Source organism: Trachypithecus francoisi, unplaced genomic scaffold, assembly GCF_009764315.1.
Source record: "Trachypithecus francoisi isolate TF-2019V2 unplaced genomic scaffold, Tfra_2.0 Contig01461, whole genome shotgun sequence".
Lineage (NCBI taxonomy): Eukaryota > Metazoa > Chordata > Mammalia > Primates > Cercopithecidae > Trachypithecus > Trachypithecus francoisi.
This window is the reverse complement of record NW_022681433.1, coordinates 15295642-15311530: the sequence shown is the minus strand read 5'-3', so window position 1 is coordinate 15311530 and position 15889 is coordinate 15295642. Positions and strand designations below refer to the sequence as shown.

At 50.0% G+C, this 15889-nt stretch overlaps 1 protein-coding gene across 1 annotated transcript; it reads right to left on the bottom strand.

The window, feature by feature from the left end:
• Positions 1-2489: 2489 nt before the first annotated feature.
• URAD (ureidoimidazoline (2-oxo-4-hydroxy-4-carboxy-5-) decarboxylase) lies at positions 2490-13791 on the bottom strand. The gene is made up of 2 exons (XM_033236526.1): positions 13526-13791; positions 2490-3221 (listed from the first exon to the last, which is right to left on the bottom strand). The coding sequence occupies exons 1-2, from the start codon at positions 13698-13700 to the stop codon at positions 2875-2877; spliced, it is 522 nt and encodes a 173-aa protein (XP_033092417.1). The 5' UTR covers positions 13701-13791; the 3' UTR covers positions 2490-2874.
• Between the last annotated feature and the right edge of the window lie 2098 nt (positions 13792-15889).

Sequence of the window (15889 nt, the reverse complement as noted above, 5' to 3'; positions counted from 1 at the left end):
CTAATCTCTAGAAATGTGTCATATTTAAAATGGGTAAAGATTATGTATAAAATTTATGTTGCCCTTTTCCCTTTCCTTCCTTCCAATTTTAGTGTCCGTAGACATCTTTTGGGCTCACAGACCAAAATGCCTAACTTTCCGGGTTAATAAAGAGGAGGCCCCATTCCGTGTCCCAGTTAAGTTACACAGGTGAGTGACAAGCCCAGGTCAGTTCCTGAGTTGTTATCCGGAGCTTCGCTCTTCCGTCCCTTTACTAGGAGCGTTCTCCTGCCGGGGCTTGGACATTTCCAAGGGAAGTGAAAATCCGCAAAGCTGCCCCCACTTCGTAAGGGACTGTGCCTGGAGGGTCGTCGATTTACAGAAATTGAAATCAGCTCCTTGCCTTCCAACTCTTCTTGGCCTTGCCACCGTGATTGGTTTTGTTTTCTTTGTGTTTTTAACGAATTAGTAAGTAAAATATTAGTTGTTCACCCTGAAATCTGTCCTAACCACTTCCATACCCCCTGAAGCTCGCTGGGTGCGCCCCGAGCTGTCCCTTCCCTGAGCAGCAGGGCCTAGAGTTAATGGGTGATGATTGCTGCACAAGCTGGGGTCCATGCGGCCGGGGCTCCTCTCCCGCCTCGGGCGCACAAGAGGCCAGAAAGCGGAAAGTGGCTCTGCCAGGCCAAGGCATGTCGTTATTTGAGCCAAGAGCAAGCTGCCGGAGAGAACTGCCCTGCCAGGCCGCCACAGGTGACTTGCCCACGTGAGCCACGGCCTCTGCGCAGAGCTCCTCCCGAAGGGGAGAAGCAGAGCCACCCGCGGGTTTGGTCCGGGCTCTTCCCAGCCCGGCGCCCACGTCCCGCGTCCTGCGCTCGCCTTCGCGGCTGCTTATGCTCAGGTGTTCCGGAAGGGGCGCCGCGCAGCTACAGCACCTTCTAAAGGGACAGACTCAGCATCTGCCCCCATCTGCATCCCTTCCCGCAGGAATAAACCATTTTCCGGACAAGCTTTGAACTGTTGAAATGTAACTGTGTAATTGGAGACAACGGGGTCGTCTCTGGGAGGTTCTGAGCTCATCTACTCTCATGCGGGGAACTCAGCCCTGGTGGGATCTGTGCATCTCACATGAGCTCCTTTACATAAAGAGCACAGACTCTGCATTTGGGGCCTGGTTTATCTAAGCTTGGGGTTTACCCCCAGGCTTGGGACAGGGTTCCTGACTACAGTGGGTTATTCTGAGTCTTAGGCCCCGCCTGTGGTATTTGGATCCTGGGTCAGAAAATCCTCTTCACCAAGCAGCAAGTTAATGTGTATGTCAGGAAATCCCCAGGTTATCCTGGCTAGAGAGAGGCAGGTGTCTGGCCCAGGCCTAGCACCCCACCATTGCTACAGGGTCCCAAAGAATAGGAGCGAGCCATGGAAATTTCTTCATGGTGTGCACCCGGTTCTCCTACACCCAGAGAAGGTGTCTAGCTACAAGACCCGGGACGCTGGTAGCACAGCCCGCTTTCCTGGCAGCTGCCCCACTACCAGCTTCTCTTTCCTTCAGCCTTACCACAGCAGGAAACACTGTGAGATGGAAACGGGAAAAGGGCTTCCTTGCCTAAAATTCCTAGTGCTCCAGGAATGATTTATTTCTCTGGAAAATCAGCCCCAGAACCAAGGGTGCAGCCACACAGCTCTTATATGGAAAGGTGTCCTTGCTGCTGGTGTTGCTGCTGCTGCTGCTGTTGCTAACCCTGGACACGGTTGGTGACTAATGGAAGCTCTTGTCTTCAAAAGGGCCACCTCTGGCCTTCGCCTGTTACCTTGTCTTTGCTGGGGAGACCATGGGTGTTTCGTTTCTCCTCTGCCAATAGAAGCCTAAGTAGTATTTGTTGGGGCTTTTTACACCTTCCGCGTGTGGGGGGTGGGGGTGGGAGTGTCGGCGGGTGGTAGAATGTGGTGGGCTCCTCCGCAGGATGCTAATGTACTTTCCCCCAGTGGACAGTCTGGCTGCCCAGCCTAATGGGGTCTGAAACTCCAGGGCTGACAAGCAAAGATTTCTATGGGCACTTCCCTCCGTTTACTCGACACTGCAATCTCGCTTCATTCTGGGGTCCAAATACCCAGCGCTGCTCAATGAGTGTCATTATTTTAATAATTGATGGGTTTCCGGGGGCAGTCGAGCCAACTCCCAAAGGCCGACTTCCGGGAGAGATCTTCAGGCCCGTCCGGCATGGACGCCCCCCGGTCCCCTGCCTTTTAGGAGCGATGGCTGCAGCTATTCCGTCCGTCCCCACAGGGCGCCTTCCCAACGCCAGCCCTTCGGAGGGCTCTCCCCGGCCCATCGCCTCCCTCCCGCGGCTTCCTCAGCTCCCCAGGCCGGACCGAGGCCAGCGTTTGACTTTCCTGGCTCCCAGTCTGCTCCCCTAGTGCCCAAGAGCGAGAACACCGCTTCCGCTCACATGTAAAGGTCGGGTGCAGCAAATGAAGTGGGAAAAGAGAAAAACAGACAAACCGCTGTAGCATAAAAGATTCCTTTTCCGTCCGTTTTGCTTTGCAGTTCTGGCTTAGCAGGAGAGGGCTGGGGAGAACTGGATAAACGCTTTGGAATCCACAAAGGCCGGTGGTGTCGGGGGCCGCAAAGGGAGTGAAGAATTGAAGCAGTGAGCTGGATAAATCCGGGGCAAAGCACTAAACAATATGGATATTTTGGCAACGTGTGCGCGTGTGGGTGGGTGGACAAAAGGACTCATTACTCGTATGATTGCTTCAATTCTCCACTTCCTTTGTGCACGTGTATGGACGCTGTTTCAGGCCCGAGTCCGCCTCCCGCCCAGGACGCACAGCTCCGGGCCGTGGCCCCCGCGCGTCCGGTTGTGCCTCCCAGGTCCCTGGCCCGCGCGGCAGCTACAGCTTGGCAGGGTCGGCGCGGAGGAGGTCGGCCAGGCGCAGGCTGCCGATCTTCTTCACCTCGCCCAGAGCGGTGCGTAGCTCCTGCGCGGACGGGCAGAGCAGACGGCGCGCCAGCTCACGCGACACCGCCGCCCGGTCGCTGAAGCGCGCGGCCAGCACGAAGGGGAAGCCGAAGCGCGCGCGGTACTGCGCATTGAGCTCCGCCAGCCGGAGCCGCTCGTCCGCGCCCAGGGTCGTCAGGCCCGCGCCGCTCTGTTCCCGCTGCGACTCGGCCGTGAGCGTGCCCCGCCGCAGCTCGCTGCCCGCCAGGTCCGGGTGGCAGCGCAGGATGCCCTCTTGGCCTGCGGAGAAGCACAGACACAGGCGGGAGCGCGTCACCGCGCCTGGAGCTCCGCACCGCGCACTCGAAGGGGCGCGTAGGCCGACCCCGGCCCCCCTGCCCCGCCCCGCCCCAAAGAAGGCTGAGGGAGGGTGAAGTAGAGTCCCCAGGCAGTGATGTCCTGACGGCGCAGGGACGTCCTTGGCGCGCCCCTCTAACAAGTCCTGGACCTTGCGCTTCTCGGTCCCCACCACTTTCGGTCGGGACCAGGATCCAGGGGCGGGGCGGGAAGTGACACGTTTGTCTTTTGAAACCTTGGGTCAAGAAGAGCGGAGGAGAGAGAGGGCGGCCGCTGAGGCTCGGAATTTACGACTAGGTCGGGAGAGAGCAGAGACGCGATAAGGAGCCTGAGTTTTCCCTATCTTTCAAAGTCCTTTGCTCTCAGGGGGGGCTTTGATGTCTAAAGGGGCCGGACGCAAAGGCCTGAAGACTTCCTGCAAAAGCTCTGGAATGGGTTTCGTTCTGCTCCCAAGGAGAACGGACAGGGGCGGGGTGCATCCATAGGGATAACATCCATGGGGCTCAGCAAATAAAAGCCCTGGATTTTGTGACCCTAAGTGTGAGTTCTGGGTTTCTGGAATCAGGCATCCAAAGAGCCTTGCAGATGATTAACTGCAAGGAAACCCACCTCTAGCCAGAGTTCCACAGCCCTTTGAATGAAAGTGGCTTTCCTCTATTTAGGAAATTGCACCCACCCATCCCCCACCGGCCCGGGGCTTATTCCCCTTCTCCGGCTGTAGATTCCAGACGCCCCAGAGACCAGCGTTTACTTGAAGGAAAGCTTTGCATAATCTCCTAGGCCTAAAATTGAAAAACTCTGGCGAGTTACCTGAGATTTTCAGTCCCAGGGATTTCCCGGGGTGAGCGCTGGGCAATCATCTTGCTCAGCTCTCGAAAGTGAAAATTAGAATCCTCCGGGCGAGGCAAGATTCCAGATATGGTGAGCAGGGCGCCATGATTTGTAAAATGCGGGTGACGCCTAACTTGCTGAAGAGTTATGAGGATTAGAGACAATTCATTTACTTAAAACACATCGCCTAATACCTAGTAAACAGAAACAGTCATTATTAGTCGTAGTAAACCCAGTGAAACTGGACTGAGGCGCCTCAGGAAGTACCTGTCTCTGTATCTCAGTAAAGCGGTTGTCCGCCTCTGGCGCTGGGAATAGGCGTGGAATCTGTTGGAAAAGGCGCGCATGTAAAACACCATTGAATGAATTTTATCTCAAAGGAGGTGAAAATTAAACCCCCTGTAAGGTAGACGTCCTCTTCCTTAAACTTATTGTTTCTGTCTAATAAAAAGATAATTGATACGGCACCATTTAACTCAGGAACTAATTTCTCCCTGAAAGACATGGAGAACCGGGGATAACATCCCCACGTAAGAGATGATTCAGTGAAGGCTCAAAAAGAACTAGTGACCTGCCTAGGGTCACTCACCACACTGCACCTGCACCCTCTACTCCAAATCACAGGCGTTTTCAGGACACGGCTTCCCCCGCAAGGTTAAGGAAAGTTCAAAACGAAAGTCATGTCACCAATAATCCCATCCCTCTAACACCACTGTGTGTGTGTGTGTGTGTGTGTGTGTGTGTGTGTGTGTGTGTTTTCAAGACAGCTCTGTCGCCCAGGATGGAGTGAAGTGGCGCGATCTCGGCTCACTGCAACCTCTGCCTCCCGGGTTCAAGCGATCCTCCCGACTCGGCCTCCTAAAGTGCTGGGATTACAGGTGTGAGCCACCGAGTCGACCTAACACCACTGTGGTAGAGCCCCTCTCGTGGGTGTCCTGCCCCTCGGGCACTGCAAACAGGGACGAGTCTTTCCCGCTTCCCGCGTCCAGCCCCGTCCGGGTAGTGCGAAATATGAGAGTTAAATTCCCCACCTGGGGGAGCAGGGGTTGGTCGTGCCACGCGTCCACTTTCCCGGCCTGGGGAACCGAGCTCAGCTCCCGCCCTGATCCCCTCCGCGCTCAACCAGGCCCAGGACCGCAACCTGCCTGGGCTGCGGAGGAGGGGAAAATGCGAGTCTTGGGCGGCTGGACCTTCCGCGCCTGCTGCTCAAGTGTTGAGTTTCAGAGCAGCCGCTAGGTCCCCCGTCCAGTCAGGGGACTTCCATCCTCCCCATTGCACACTGTCTGGAGGATCAGCCCAAGCTGCGAGGGAGGTGGTCACTGGTGGGAGGCCGGGGGAGGTGGTCGCTGGTGGGAGGCCCGGGCACGGGGTCTGTCCTCTTGCCGCCTCCACCAGGCTCCCCACGCAGGCCCTGCAGCAGAGGGAGACGGCGGCCGCCAACCCGGCGCACTCCTGGCCCCCTTCTTGCCCTTGGTGCCCTCGCATCTCGCTTCTCACTCTCTAGAGTTTGTCTCCCGCTTGGAAAGGCCCCCCGAGGTTAATGTTTGCCTAGAACGGAGCATGAGTTTTCCACACTTGCAGCGCCGGGAAGAGAAAAGGCGCAGATAAACTAGCAGAGCAAAGGGCAGAAGAAAAGAGACTAAAAAGGAGAAACTGGAATTTACTCTCTGTCTCTCAGCCATCTCTCTCTCTCGCTCTCGCGCTCTCTCGCTCTCTCGCTCTCTCGCTCTCTCGCTCTCTCGCTCTCTCGCTCTCTCGCTCTCTCTCCCCCTTTCTCTGTCTCTCAGCTGTGCCTAACAAGAAAAAGGTGTGAGGAATCAGGTAGAGGATGGTAGCTCAGAAGAAACAGCCTGACCTCACCTGGCCAGATATCCCATCTTCATTGCCCCAAACTACCGGACCCTTGAGTAAGTACATCGGGAATGGTGCCTACTGTGCTCACTGCCCTGCAGCAAGGACCCAGTTCCCTGCCAGTGCCAGCATGCTATCCCTACGCTGTGCCCACAAGCCCCAGTAAGTGCTATCTCCCAGCCTCCAGTCCCCAGTGTCCCCCACCTGGAAGCCCAGGTGCTAGCCAGGCCAGTCAGACAGCCCCTGGTTCTCAGGGAATCTAAGTGTTGCCCATTCTTCAGTCTTTCTTGAAATTCTGGGCTTACCTCGTAAGCCATTGGCATGTCACGTCTATAGATGTAGGTGTGGATGTGTGTTATTTGCGGGGACCACAGGACCTGAAATTTTGCACCTAGAATAATTCCTGGCACAGAGCAGACATTCATTGTTCTATGGAGAGGAACAGGGTAGGCAACTGTGGCCATGGAAGCCCAGAATCCCATAACAGTCCAACTGCCTCCTGGTCCATACCCAGTGGTGTCTGGGTATGTTCTTATCCCTGGTACAATGGACAATCTGTTCTTCCTATGGAAGGCCAACCCCCGCCCCCCACCATTTGTGTTCTTGAAGCTGGCTCTCCTTTCCTGTCAAAGACTTTGCTTCTGCAATTTCAGATATCTATTTCTGCATCCCCACACCGCTTACCCTTATCAATGTGCAAACATGCCTTAGAATCACTCATCCCATAAACAATATTAATGTTCTCCCTTGATTCCCTGTTTCCCTCTTGTTTCTCCCTATTTCTCTGCTCCTCCTTACAGAAAAGACCTTAAAGGAGTTGTCTCCTGCCCTCTCCACTTCCTCACCTCCATTTCCAGGCTCACTCTGTCAAGCTTCGAGCTGCTGTACCAACTGATCTGTACTCATTAAGGACATCTTGCCTGAGCCCAAAGACCAATGCCTGACCTCTTCTTTCTCAGCCTCTCCAGACCATGTCACCTGGTTGGCCCTCTCTCCTTAAAAAATGACTATAAATGGCCGGGCCAGTGGCTCACACCTGGCATCCCAGCACTTTGGGAGGCCGAGGCAGGTGGATCATGAGGTCAGGAGTTCAAGATCAGCCTGACCAACATGGTGAAACCTCGTCTCTGCTGAAAATACAAAAATTAGCTGGGTGTAGTTGCACGCGCCTGTAATCCTAGCTACTCAAGGCAGAAAAATTGCTTGAACCCGGGAGGCAGAGGTTACAGTGAGCCGAGATGGCGCCACTGCACTCCAACCTGGGTGACAGAGCAAGATTCTGTCTCAAAAAAAAATGACTACCACTTACCTTCAGAGATACCCTTTGCCTACTTTCATCTTGCTCTGCCAAAGAGTTCACTAGCACAGAAGTACCACAGGACTCAGTACCCACATCTTATCCCTTCACTATTTACACCAATGTACTTGCTAAGTGCCCTCAACCAGTCCTATGGTTTGAAATGCCATCCATTCTTTGATGACAGCCAGATATAGTTTAACTCTCAGTGTTTCACCAAGATTCTCTGTTTTGATGTAACTGAGCAGTCAGCATTTTCATCTGGATGATTTTTGGGTACCTCAGACTCAGCAAACTCTTTCCTCCATCCTGTCTTCTCACCTCTAAGTCTTCCTCAACTAAGAAAATCGCACCACAAGCCACCCAGTGGCTCAGACTGAAAACTTAGGAGTGACCATTCAGTTTTGTTTCTGATCTGCCTTCCGCTATCAAATCCATTTTTTAAAAAATCCTGTTGACTCTTAACTGTAAGCCCTATTTTGAGAATCCAGTGGCATCTCTCCATCTCTGCTGCTCCAAACCAGTCCAAGCAACCTCATCTCTTACTCTTACTACTGCAGCGGCCCCTCGACCTGGCCCCCTGCATCTGACATAGCCCCCACATCACCATTCTAAAGCATAAACCCCAGTGACCCACTGCAAATGGAGAAGCAAGTTCCTTATTAGACCTAAGCAGCTTTACATGATCGGGCCCTTGCTGCCTCTTCCTCACATCCTTCCACTCCTTACTATTTTCCAACTACCTTGATCTTTCTGTGCCCCAGAAATGTCAAATTCATCCTGGTCTCAGGTTCCTTTGCCTTTTCTTGTTTTTGAGACGGAGTCTCATCCTGTCACCCAGGCTGGAGTGCAGTGGTGTGATCTCGGTTCACTGCAACCTCCATCTTCCGGGTTCAAGTGATTCTCCTGACTCAGTCTCCAGAGTAGCTAGGATTACAGGTGTGCACTACCATGCCCAGCTAATTTTGCATTTTTAGTAGAGACTGGGTTTCACCATGTTGGCCAGGCTGGTCTCAAACTCCTGACCTCAAGTGATCCACCTGCCTCATCCTCCCAAAGTGCTGGGATTACAGGCATGAGGCACCGCACCCTTTTAGGTTCCTTTTCTAAGAGTGGCCTCATCCTAGATTTCAGCTACTTATTTCTCATCGTTCGGTCTTAAATTTTAACCTCCTAAGAAAGACCTCTGTTATTACGTATTTTCTGCCATATTGCGTATATTTTTTCTGAGAATTTCTAGAACCTGAAATAATGGTATTTTTTATGTTAATTCTGTCTCTCTTCACTAGAATGTAAGCTCATTTAAGGCAAGGACTTGTCTTGGTCACTACCCCATTCCCAGTGCCCACGACAATCCCTGGGGCACAGTGGGCACTCAGTGAGTATTTTTTGACCAACACAGCACTTTTGGTAAGGAGTGTTTTTTTTTTTTTTGACTGAATAAACAAACATATTTTAATAGCTTGATCTAAAACCTTCATAGCCTGTATTATAAGGAACTTATTAGTATCCAACACCATTCATTCCACAAAAATGTTGTTTAATAAGCATAAAGTAATAAATTGTGACATTACTATAATTCTGAAAGGCACAGAGATGTACTTATTTTTTTTCTTTTGAGACAGGGTTCTTGCTCTGTCATCCAGGCTGGTGTGCAGTGGTGCAATCATGGCTCACTGTGGCCTCAACCTTCTGGGATCAAGCGATCCTCCAACCTCAGACTCCCAAAGTGCTGGGATTACAGGTGTGAGTCACCATAGCCAGCAGAAATGCACAGTTAACTCTTATGAAAGTTGTATTGCTCTTTAATTTATAACACAAATCCATCCTGAATTTGTTCAGGTTAGTGCATGTGTGTTTCAACTTTCTTCCCTTTACTAGTTGTCAGTTTTTTTTCCTGGAAAACCTTTGCCTCATCTTTAATCTATAGGAACTGAGTAGCTGGAGAAGGTACTTTGCCCAATAACACTAGAGCTCAATATTAATCCTGGACTGCCACCTACTGGCCAATAATCATCATAGCAGCACCTAAATGGACTCAACCTTAGTCTAGAAACCCAGTTTTGCTTTCTGTTAATGGTGGAGGTTTTTCTTCAGTCACCAAAACAAATACGTGACTAGGTAGACCACTGTAACTTGAACGTCTCTCTAAGGTACCTTAGTTTTAGGATTCAAAGAATCTATTTCACCCAGTTTGTTTCTTACTATCCAAAGGGTAAAGCTAGACTGTAATAAATCCCATTTTAAGGCGGGGCGCGGTGGCTCACGCCTGTAATCCCAGCACTTTGGGAGGCTGAGGTGGGTGGATCACAAGGTCAGGAGATCGAGACCATCCTGGCTAACAAGGTGAAACCCCATCTCTAGTAAAAATACAAAAATTAGCCGGGCCTGGTGGTGTGTGCCTGTAGTCCCAGCTACTAGGGAGGCTGAGGCAGGAGAATCGCTTGAACCCGGGAGGCAGAGGTTGTAGTGAGCTGAGATTGTACCACTGCACTGCAGCCTGGATGACAGAGCGAGACTCCTTCTCAAAAAAACAAATGAACAAACAAACAAAAAACCCATTTTATTGGATTTTTTTGGATAAATAAAAATTATATGTATTTATGGTGTGCAACTTGATGTTTTCCATATATGTATACATTGTGAATGATGAAGTCAAGCTTTCTAATAAATCTATCACCTCACATATTTATCATTTTTGGGTAGTAAGAACATTTAAAATCTACTCTCTTGAAGGTGGGGCAAGGTGGCTCACATCTGTAACCCCAGCACTTTGGGAGGCCGAGGTGGGTGGATCACTTGAGGTCAGGAATTTGAGACCAGCCTGGCCAACATGATGAAACCCCATCTCTACTAAAAATAGAAAAGTTAGCTTGGCATGGTGGCAGGTGCCTGTAATCCCACCTACTAGGGAGGGTAAGGCAGAAGAATCGCTTGAACCCGGGAGGGTGAGGATGCAGTGAGCCAAGATGGTGCCACTGCACTCTAGCCTGGGTGCCTCAATTAAAAAAAAATTTTTTTAAATCCCACTCTCTTGGCAATTTCTAAGTATAAAAAGATTATTATTGACTATAGTCACCATGCTGTGAAATAGATCATTTTATTTGATTATTTAAACAATAAAACATGGGGCCTAGGGCATCAAGCATTTATGTTCATCAAATACATTAGTGGATAAATGAATGGAAACCCTAAAAACTGTTTCTAGACTTTGTTTCTCATTGTCTGTAAAAAGCCTTCAAAACCTGTTGGGTTGACTCCCAGTTCTGCCACTTTCTTCACAAGCTGTTGGGTTGACCCTCAGGGTTATTAGAATTCCAGTCCTGCCACTTTCTAGTAGTGTGTCCTTGCTCAAGTTACTTAATCTCTGTATGCCTCAGTTTTCCCATCGGTAAAACTGGGGGCAATAATAATACTGTTCCTTATTTTATAGGGACATTAGAGGATTAAGTGAGTTAGCAAGTGCAAAGTTTTCAGAAAAGTGCCTGAAACACACCAGTAGTAAAAGTTCAATACATTTTAGCTATTTGTTGTTGTTATTGTCACTATTGATAACATCACTTATCTACTGTCACTGAGATGTTAAGATGAGGAGTTGCCGCCAGACAGCATTGAGGCCCCAGCTGTCCCAGACAAGTGCAGAACTGAGAAGCAGCCTTCACCACAGGGAACTCCTCCCCAGAACCGTGTCTACTGCAGACGCCAACAACCGTCCAGGGGGCCCAAACCCCTCCAGCCATTTTGTCCACTGACTTACCACTAAAGTCACCCAGTTAAAATGTATGGGGGAGAGGAGAATGCCAGAATCCCCATTTTTCAACATTACCTTGGAAATTTCATGCATTCATTCAGCAAACCTTGATTAAGTCCCAATATCCTGTTCAGTCTGTGATCTGGGATTCTGACACTAGCCAGGAGACAGAGGTTTCATCAAGTCATGGGGGCATCAAAACAAGCCCCGGGAGCGGGGGTAGCTCACGTTCAGTGCTGCCCACACAGCACTGTGCTCAGGGCCCTGACTGGGTTGACCCGTAGCTAGAACCTCTGGCCAGACGGGTTGTGGGGAGTGTTGGTGGGAAATAAGATGAAAATGGAGAAATTTTTATGTTTTTATCAAAGTTCCGGACACAGAGTAATAAAGCCCCCAAAATGTGTGTTAAATAACTAGCCAAACCCAAGAATAATAGATTTAAATTATTCATGAAATCCTAGCTTTCTCTCTTAACATGCTCCCTCCTCAGCCTCACCACTCCTTTGGGTATTAAGACAATCAAAGGATGTGTTTCTTTTTTTTTTTTTTTTTCTTGAAAAGAAATTAGTTTCCTGTGAGGCTGTCATCTTGCCTCCTCTATTCTATCTTCCCGTCAGACACTGGGAGGGTGGGCTCCGGGGCTGCCTGCTCCTTCCGGCCTGCCCTGCAGGAGTTCAGCTGGGAGGCCGTGGTCCCTTCACTCATCAGGCTGGGACTGGGCTGTCCCTGTGAGTCAAGGGTCAGAAGGCTCCAGTGATGACCCCCAAGCCCAGTGGAGGAGCTGAAGTCCTCAGCTGTGGAGAGGCCCCCAGAAGTGGGTGAGTGTCCACATGGCCCCGACATTCCTTTCCTTTTGATTTTACAACATCCTCTGCTCTTCCTAGATGAGCCTCAAATGAATTGAAAGGAGCTCCTCATGTTGGAGACGTCTGTGTGACAGTCAGAAGCCATCTGACGGTCAGACATCCACAGAGGCCTCTCTGCCCCTCGCCACTCCTTCGGCACATTTCAGGTTTCTGCACAGAGCATCCAGGACAGCCCCTGAGGAGGCCTGGTCTCTGTGAAGCTGCGTGTGTCATTTGGAGTCACCCCCTCTTCTCCTTACCCCACACCCAGAAGTGCCTCATTTCCTCTCTCCACAGAAGAAATCAGTAACTTCTTTCCCTTTCTCCAGAGGGGTGCCTTCAGATTCTCCTCCTTCCCTCCATCCCTCGGGGAGGTGCTGATCTGAATGAATTCACTCTCCTCGGCCGTCCAATCCAAACTGGCCCTTTATGGTACAAAAGTCAGCCAACTGCCCTTTCCCCTGGGCCCTGGAGATAGTCTGATGTCCAGCTGCCCTCTCTGTCACATACAGGACATTCCCAAGCCAGATGGGGTGGCTGAGAGGGTGGGCCCTCAGCCTGGCCTTTAGCCTCTGAATCACTCTGATGTCTTTTGCCAGGTTCCTCCTTGTCACCTCAGAGCCCTAATATTTAACAGCCACTTACCTTAACCAACGCGTTCTTCCAGTCCATGTCTGACCTAAACCACGCAAGTACTTGACTCTCACGGACTAGACCTGAGGAAACTTACTGAACCTTCCAAAGGAAAGAGCTCAATAAACACATCAAGTATAAGGAATTATACTAAAATATCTAGATAGATAGATAGATAGATAGATAGATAGATAGATATAGAGAGAGAGATTTTTTTTTTTTTGGAAATGGAGTCTCGCTCTGTCCCCAGGCTGGAGTGCAGTGGCCGGATCTCAGCTCACTGCAAGCTCCGCCTCCCGGGTTCATGCCATTCTCCTGCCTCAGCCTTCCGAATAGCTGAGACTAGAGGCACCTGCCACCACGCCTGGCTAATTTTTTGTATTTTAGTAGACGGGGTTTCACCGTGTTAGCCAGGATGGTCTCGATCTCCTGACCTTGTGATCTGCCCACCTCAGCCTCCCAAAGTGCTGGGATTACAGGCGTGAACCACCGCGCCTGGCCAATAGATAGATTTTTTAAAACAATTTTTGGGTTTTTTTTGGTTTTTTGTTTTGTTTTTTGGGACAGTCTTGCTCTGTTGCCAGGCTGGAGTGCAGTGGCGAAATTTCAGCTTACTGCAACCTCCACTTCCCGGGCTCAAGCGATTCCCCTGCCTCAGCCTCCCAAGTAACTGGGACTACAGGTGCATGCCACCAAGCCTGGCTAATTTTTTGTATTTTGGTAGAGATGGGGTTTCACCATAGTGGCCAGGATGGTCTCGATCTCCTGACCTTGTGATCCGCCCACCTTGGCCTCCCAAAGTGCTGGGATTACAGGTGTGAGCCACCATGCCTGGCTAAAAACAATTTTTGTAGCGACAGATCTCATCATGTTGCCTAGACTGGTCTCAAATTCCTGGGCTCAAGTGATCCTCCCATCTCAGCCTCCCAAAGTGCTGGGATTACAGGCGTGAGCCACCATGGCTGGCCAATATCTAAAAATATTTTGATAAGCATATTTGAAATCCCTTTGCACAGAATGTCTGATACTGAAGCCTTACCTGACTGTGGAAGGGCATCAATAAAGGCAAAAAAGTGCTTCTTTAAATCTTCCAAATCAGAGAATGGTCGCTGGGACCAAACAGCAGCTGCAATCAGAGGACATCTCTCAATGACATTCCCAAAGACATCCACAAATTCTCCAAAGTCCATGGAGTTGACCTTCTCGATGTCCATTGCTTGTATTCCACTGGAGACAGCGGGACGTCCAGTTCCCCTCTCGGCGAGTGAGTGACACTGTCTCTGCTCACTCGGTTATATTTGCTGAACACAAGAGCTTGCTTTTTACGCAACACCACCTTCATGTGTTTTAAATGCCCTTGGGAGAAGCAGATCCAGAATACTTGTGTAATGAACAAGCACAGGCTTAAGGTTCTAATCCAGGGAGCAGAGATCTCTGCATGGTCAACGTTTCCAACCAAACCATTCCCAAAGGCATTCTCAAAGGCAGCAGGGGCCATATTTCACTCTAAGCATTAGAGCCAGATCTGCTTTTCATGTTGTTAGGCTTTTTTTTTTTCTGACGGTGTCTTGCTCTGTCACCCAGGCTGGAGCACAGTGGCGCAATCTCAGCTCACTATAATCTCCACCCCCTGGGTTCAAGCGATTCTCCTGTCTCAGCCTCCTGAGTAGCTGGGATTATAGGCATTTGGCCCCACACCCAGCTAAGTTTTTATTATTATTATTATTTTAGTAGAGATGGGGTTTCACCATGTTGGCCAGGCTGGTCTCGAACTCAAGTAATCCACCTGCCTCACCCTCCCAAAGTGCTGGAATTACAGGTAATTATTATATTGTTATTATTTGAGATAGGTTCTGCCTATGTTGTCTAAGCTGGAGTGCAGTGACTATTCACAGGCACAGTCCCACTGCTGACCAGCAGTGGAGTTTTGACCTGTTCTCTTTCCAACCTGGGCCGGTTCACCGCTCCCTAGGCAATCTGGTGGCTCCGGTCTTCCTGGAGGACATCAGATTGATGCTGAACTTGGTGCAGACACCTGATCGGCAGAACACACTACAGCCCAGAACTCCTGGACTCCAGTGATCCGCCTGCCTCAGCCTCTCGAGTAGCTGGGACTACAGCTGCATCTGGCTGTTATTAACACTTTAATGTCATCATTACCACAGAACATTTCCCCTGATAATTTAGCCAGGTCACGGGTCAACCCACTTGGAACTTGATTTCCCATCTATTGTTATTGCTGCTGTTAAGGACAGGTACTATGTTTTACTCAGTCTGTGTATGCCAGATGCTTAACACAACAGGTACTTAATAAATGCTCATTAAGCAGGATGAAATGTCTAAGGAATAACCCTGCCCCATTCTCAATAGTCTCTCAAACACCATTAGGAGTTATTTTCTTCTTGAAAATATCTGTGCCTATCTAAAATTATCTTGCTTCTTGTACGTAATTACTTGTATGTCAGTTTTCAGCCCGGACATATTCCAGAAGCCTGGAGACCAGTGTATCTTGCTGTCTCTGTATCCTGGCTGACCAGAGCTGCGCCTACGATAGGCATGAAAGAAACATTATGGGATGAATTGGTTGACCAGTTAGCCAGCCACATAGATTAGATTTCACACACTAATGTCTTCCAGGTATACACAAAACAAAATAATGTGCAAAGTCAAGTCAAAGAAGAGAAGGGATCAGAATTTACAAATAAAGACATTACTGCCATCTCCCTTTAAACTACAAATGCCAACATTTTCCAAAGCCATATCAGTTACACATTTGCTTTCATTTGAATAAACATTCAATGAGCCAGGTAAGGTGGCATGTGCCTGTAGCCCCAGCTCAAGAGGCCGAGGCAGGAGAATTGCTTGAGCCCAGAAGGTCCAGGCCAGCCTGGACAGCATAATGAGACCTTATCTCAGGAAACAAAAATGCAGTGAGAGAACAACCCTATTAGGATTCATAAACCAGTCTCATGGGCTGCTATGGTCTGTGAAAGGCAGACAACAACCACACCCATGTGATCTACCAGCAGCCGTTATTTTCGTCCTTACTCCATAGACTCTTCCCCAGCTGGCACCCCTCCTTGACTACCTGGGCCATCAGGTCAGGACTAACCAACCAGCCCTCATCTCTTAAAAAGTAGCTGCTAAAACTTGCTTTTCAAAGGGGATAAATCTGGTGCCAGAAGTTCCAGCATGACTGGCCTTCTATTGAAATGTAAGGAAGGAAGGGTTAACACTTGTAGTCTATACCTCTGTGTGCGTGTATGTATATGTATATGGACGTGGATGTGGATATGGGTACATGGAATCGCGCAGCACGTATGCTGTTTCTGGCCATGCAGCACAGCATAGCAAGCTTGGTCTCGGGAGCCACCACCTGGGTCCTAATCCCAGCTCCACCACC

Bases quoted from the DNA above. Each gene is read 5' to 3' on its own strand.
- URAD (XM_033236526.1), bottom strand. From the start codon at position 13,700: ATGGACATCGAGAAGGTCAACTCCATGGACTTTGGAGAATTTGTGGAT. The intron at 3,222-13,525 runs GTAAGGCTTCAG...GCTTCTCCGCAG, and splicing joins TGATGCCCTTCCACAGTCAG to GCCAAGAGGGCATCCTGCGC.